The sequence below is a fragment of the Arachis ipaensis genome, chromosome B04 (genome assembly GCF_000816755.2).
Source record: "Arachis ipaensis cultivar K30076 chromosome B04, Araip1.1, whole genome shotgun sequence".
Taxonomy (NCBI): Eukaryota; Viridiplantae; Streptophyta; class Magnoliopsida; order Fabales; family Fabaceae; genus Arachis; species Arachis ipaensis.
In genome coordinates, this window is record NC_029788.2 from 131260294 (window position 1) to 131266393 (window position 6100).

At 32.5% G+C, this 6100-nt stretch overlaps 1 protein-coding gene and 1 long non-coding RNA gene across 5 annotated transcripts; one reads left to right on the forward strand and one right to left on the reverse strand.

Annotated features, from left to right (window-relative positions):
• Positions 395-5073, reverse strand: LOC107635576 (protein MEI2-like 4). 4 transcript variants are annotated; one of them, XM_021122199.1, is made up of 14 exons: positions 4937-5073; positions 4230-4372; positions 4084-4126; positions 3903-3986; positions 3293-3717; positions 3039-3197; positions 2808-2924; positions 2572-2720; positions 2303-2454; positions 1617-2196; positions 1425-1509; positions 1241-1309; positions 954-1133; positions 395-856 (listed from the first exon to the last, which is right to left on the reverse strand). In XM_021122199.1, exons 2-14 carry the CDS (start codon positions 4305-4307, stop codon positions 791-793), a joined length of 2187 nt encoding a protein of 728 aa, XP_020977858.1. In that variant the 5' UTR covers positions 4308-4372; positions 4937-5073; the 3' UTR covers positions 395-790. The 4 variants fall into 4 exon arrangements, with proteins under 4 accessions (XP_020977858.1, XP_016194568.1, XP_020977860.1 ...); XM_016339082.2 differs by having other exon boundaries at positions 4084-4129; positions 4937-5072; XM_021122201.1 differs by lacking the exon at positions 3903-3986 and having other exon boundaries at positions 4937-5072.
• Positions 5235-5618, forward strand: LOC110271378. Its single transcript, XR_002362066.1, has 2 exons — positions 5235-5368; positions 5501-5618. It is a non-coding gene; the product is annotated as an uncharacterized LOC110271378 (long non-coding RNA).

Sequence of the window (6100 nt, forward strand, 5' to 3'; positions counted from 1 at the left end):
GTTATATTTATACAAAATTAATTACTAAATCAGCTATTTATATAGAATATACGTTAAAATATGAATTACATATTGAAAATGATTAAAACAACGTATATATTTTATGAGTTTAATTTTGATGCACTGATAGTGTAAAACGTGCAATCACATCTATTATTTTAGACGACCATTTACACGATCAATATGAAATGTAGTTATTTTTTCTACTGTATCATTACGTAATTGGATGTACGTGTAAAACTATTTTACACTAACAGTGCATCAAAATTAAATTATGTATTTTATATAAAAATACATAATAACTAATTTAATGACTAATTTTATGTATACATATAACATTTTTTATAATCACAATTAAGAACGATACAAATGTGTATGTATAAACAATGCTTCATCACAATAATTCATCAAAATTTCCATTAAAAAGGAAACTCAGGGTTGAAAATCACAAATGTTCTCCAACTTGACAAATCAAAACATATTATTTACAGAAAAATGAAAAAAAAAATGGTATAAGTACAATTCTATTCCAACTTCAGGAGTCCTATATATGCAATCTTGATCTTCATATTTCTAAATTTTAACAATTTTGGTATAAAAGTAACAAAAAATTCCTTGGCTTAAGCTAAGGGAGTTTTCCCCTCTCTCAAGCAATCCAAATATGAGGAACTCAAACAATAAGACCAAATTCAAATCACTTAGTTTTATAATGTTAGCATCCACAAAAATCAATGAGATGGTGGAATAAAACTAAATGCTTCCTTAGTTTGAACACTATGAACTATGAAATTCATGTTGCAGCAGGTGAGAGCTTGACAGGTTTGTTTCGAACATTTTCGCCTACCGGAAAAGGGATCTGTGTTGTTAACAAAGTTAGTACAAAACATGTTGCTTGCTTTGCAAGAAAAGAAGAGAAGTGCATAGTTTAATGCATATAAGAGGAAACTCTGTACCTGGTCGCCGGCATTAGGACCATCAGTGTTGAAGAGGATCGGCCGGCAGCGCTTGTCCTCGTTCATCAAGCTTGAATTCTGGAAGTGAGCAATGAGTGCTGCTTTTCCTTGTATGCGAGCATATGCTAGTGTTGCCACTTTCTCACTGTTGAATTTCTCCCATTTCTTTCCATTGAACTCCTAAACAGAATTGCATCATACTAAGATTTTTAGTCTATAGTTCTTAGAATTGGAACAGATATATATTGTAAATCAGATAGTATCACTTTCTAGTTCATTTGGCTAACCTGATAAAATGGTATGATCAAGCTTGGATTAGTCATGTTGATGAATGCATATCCCATATTACATTTATTCTGCAATTAAGACAAAAAGGAATACCAAAATAGACATTATTAATAGTCCATTTTTCAGTTTGGAAAAGTTAGATGACAAAGAAGGGACAAATTTCTTTAAGTAAATGGTACTTGCTTTGAAATCAATTGGTAGATAAACAAAATCATAAGCTCCTTTATGGCACTCATCAATTGCAGCTAATAGCATCTTTGAAGTATACCTGCAAGTTAACAAATATGTAATTGGTGAGAAGGAAATGATCATATGCAGATAAAAAATAAAAGGCTGCATAAAAACACATTCTATGAAATATATGACTACACTTACTTGTTGGGAATGTTCTTTATCATAAGTGTTGTCCTGTTATCTTCGCCATTTTTAATGCGTTCGATGTCAAGTTCATACTGTTTAGTGTCTACCGGAGTTGATCTGCCTTGTCTCCGGCTTCTAGCGCGTTCTTTGTAAGTACCAAAAGAATTGATCATGGGAATCATATTATGTCTTCCATGAAACATCATTTCCCTATGATTATGGAATGGAAATCCAACATCCATAGGAAGGACTTGAAGGTCAACATAGTTTCCCCCAAGACTTGGAAACATATTTTGTGGATAGAAGTCCAAACAATGTGTTTCCCCTGCATAGGGATGTTGTCTATCCCAAATGTTATAGTTGGCTGCCGGAGCAGATTGCGCAAGGTGGCTATTCATGGAGACAACATTGCTGATCATATGTGGTGGTGACCTATGAACACCATGAAATCTTGGTAAGGTAGGAGCTGCACAAACTCCATCAAAATATGAGGGTGAATTTGGCCATGTCATTCCAACATGCTGATAAGAGTTGCTCCATTTGTATCGATGGCGAGGAAGAGAAAGGCCTCCATCAGCAGTAGAGGATTCAAAAACTGAGAAAAAAAGGGTGAGTTTAAGTTTAAGTTTAAGTTTAATCAATGGATTGAGAATCATAGTTAAGTTACTGGACTTAATACTCATTTGCACATTTTGACTTACCACAATCATTCAATTCCATGGGGTGTGCATTATAGTTTGCTTGACAGAACTTCCTGCTATTGCTATCTAGCCTTTCCTGTTTTTCAATATTGATGTTCGTCGCGAACTCGGATGGATTACAAAGGACACCATTTGGAACACTTGAAGAGACCCTATGAAGCAAAGAGGTTTTCAAGTAAGGAGCATGCATAGTTAGGTGAAATCGGCTACATGATTCAAACCACGCTATTGTTTCTTATTATAGAAAACAGTTGAATTGAGAATAGTACCTTTTAGAGTATCCTATTAGGCTTGGCTCAACCTTTAGCATCTTCCTAGCAGTATCATTTCTGTTTAAAGCTTCAAGTGCTGCCGTTGCAGCTCTCACATCATAAAATTCAATCAACTTGTGATGTGGACTCTGAGGTGTTTCAAAAATCTGCAGTTCACAAAGGTTACACAGAATTAACAAATAGTTTATCTTGATCAATATTTTTGCAACTAGTAAACTGGTAACCAAACTCACCTCTTTGATTTCTCCAAAAGGGCGAAACATTCGGCGAAGTTCATTATTTGTAATGGATAAATCATATAGAGAGACAGCAAGAGTGCCCTGATTAATTTCTTTCATGGAAGGATCATCCTGATAAAATTTCCACAAGCAAGGAATCACTAAAAGAGTATATGAAAATACTGCATTTTTTCTATGAGATGCATGATCATATTTTAACAGCTATATTGAATTTCAGTGCCTAACCTTTGGAATAAGATATTGAATGTCAAACGTCCTAAAGCCGAAAAATCCATTCCGGTGAGCCTGCATTGCATTCTGGGCAGCTCTGATATCATAATATGATGCTAACACAAATCCACATTGCTTGCAGGCATTGTAAACTCTCTGAATACCTCCAAATTGCTTCACAAAATGAAAATCAGTTATCATTACCTTTATATATTAAATAAATAATGACTGCATGAACTATAAAAGTCAAAGAAAACAAGAACACAAACCTCAAATAGAGCTTTCAATTCAGAATCTCCAACATCACTAGCAACATTTTTCACCAACAATGTTCTAGAAGGGTGTTCTCTTGCAATTGAGGTATTATAAAGCTCGAGTTTCGCTTTACAAGCATCATCATGGAATTCAGAATTCTTTTGTCCAGAAGATGAACTATCATCATGTCCTAAATCCATTCCTCCAACACTAGCAAAAAGATCCTGTTCATCTGATTCATCACCAGAACTATCTTTAACAAAGATTTCATGATCATCAGTCAGTCCAGCTAGCAAATCGTCGTCATCGATAGGGAGAAGATTCCCAATAGTTTGAGCCTCAAGTTCCTCAATAGAATCAAAAACCATCTCTTCCTCAGATTCAGGTGCAATATTATCAACTGAATGTCCATATAGAACACTATTTGCAGATAGTTTCACTGCACCAATAGGAGTTATATTAAGCCACATCATATTTGCTACTTCTTCTATTCCAAAATATCTGTTACTTTCAAAATTTGGTATTAAACAATTCAATGTATCAAATCTCCAAAGTCAATGACTCATTTATAATTGAATTTGGTACAATAAAGCTGATTCACTAATCAAGTAAATGAGAATTTACATTTGCTGTTAAACAACTCTGAAAGAGAACTAGAGAAGAGGTTGCTTTCATGCTGAGTGGAAATTACATCAATTTTATTCTTTTCTGAAAAAATTTGAAACAATATGTACACTCAAGTTAGGCCTTGCTCCTTCATCAAAATCTATGATTACAGAGAATCAAATAGATTAGTAACACTAACCATAGCAATTAGATAGGTTATCTGATTTCCAGAACTCATCTTGCTTCTGTCAAGAACAAAAGATGGTAGGTTAAATTTCTATAATTTTGCAAAACCTCTCACAATATAGCACCATGTTCAAAGCTTATATATACATAATCACATACCATAGTGGAAGGAGAAACATCTTCAAAGGAAAACAATGATGAAGAAAAATTTCTGGAGTTCATTGTTTCAGAAGGCATGTTGAATAATCCAAGTAATGTGTAGATATAGACCAAGAAAATCTAGAAATAATAGCTCTTTATATCTGTTGAGCATAGAGAAAAGAAAAATAAGGCAAGTTAATCATCCAAATATTTTTTGCCTACTCGGCAAGAAAACTGCGTGTAAAAACTTCTAGAATCTAGATAGCTTCCGAATTCAAATTATGGATTTGGAATTAAATTATCATTGATACATGGATAATTTAAATTAATTAAATCCATTGAATATAAGATATACTACTATAGTTAAATATCATGCGTTGAAGTAAATCCATTGAATCAAATGCACTTGGAAATTCACACGTTTACACATTATTGTATTAAATTGAAAAAAAAAAAAAATCTACCAATATTTTGAAAGATCATCAAGAGGATCACAAAAAACTTAAAAATTACTCCTTTTCTTCCACCGTTTCAAAACAAAATAAAAATAAAATATTGAAAAATATATTCTTTTGTCCAAGTAATTAACAATTATTTTAACATGGAAGTGGTATTAACTTGAAGACTTTGAAACCAAAACCAAACCTTCAGAAGTCCAAATTCCCAAAACCCTAATTTGAATTTTGAAGAATGAATTGCAATACCGTGTACCAAAAAGCACTTACCTTTATTTGTGGGAAAAAGGGAATGAATTGTTACAACAAAGAAATGGAAGCTAAGGAATCCGTTTAAATACATGCAAGCAATAAGAGGAGGAAGAAGAAGAAGAAGTGAGAGAAAGGAAAACGAATAAATTACGGCATAAGGCAAGGTGGGAATTTGGATAAGAGAAAAAAAAAAAGAGAGAAAGGTAACGTTTTGAAGGGATGTATGTGTGGCGTGCAAGATTTTCAATCCAAAACTTGTTCTAAGGAAACCCTTTTTATGTGTTTAATTTCTTTCTTATTTGTTTAAATTCCCTGCATTGCACGTTAACACAAAACAACAACACCCTTCTTCATCTTCATCACTCTTTCTTGTTCTGAGCTACCCCATTAACTGAAAATGTGTTTTTTGAGCTTCGGTGATGTTGCCGGAACTCTCAAACTTCCGGTGAGGTAGGAAGTTATCTGGGACAGATTAAAAATCCGTTTTTTATTTTGTTCGGTTTTGTTGGTTTAACGACTTCATGATCAGGTGTCGGAGATGTTTTTTTTTAAATTATTTTTTATTATTTTTTAATGTTTCAGTTGGAAGGAGGAGAATATAGTTGAGCTTCTCAGCTTCGTTTGACTTGTCCCAGATTTGCATGATTGTGTCATTAATGTTACTTCGCTGTTCTTCAGCTTAGCCACATCAAAATCTACACAAAGAAGAGAAAAACAAAAAGGGAAAATTACATTAAAAATAATTATTATATATTTATATATAAATATATATATTTTTCATTTATTTATAATATTTATTTAATAACGTGTCTCTGTATCTTATAAGAATTTTAAATTTGTGTGACCACATATCTTGTGTTGTGTAGTGTTCCATATCCGTATCGATTTCTGTAAATCATAAGTTTTACATTAGCAACTAATTTGATAATTAGTTTTTAATTTTTATTGTAAAATACTACAATTAACATAACATTGTTAAAAAAAAAAAACACTCAAAGATTACGTAACTTTCGTGAGAATGTGTGTCTGTGTGTAACATGGTTAAGACTTTAGAGGAAAAAAGAAGGAACTAATGTGGGAATTTAGTGTGGCTAATTCTGTCATTTGCTTAATCACGTAGTTAAAGTTATTTTTCATTTATTATGTTATATAAAATATTAAATACAAATATTTATATATGAC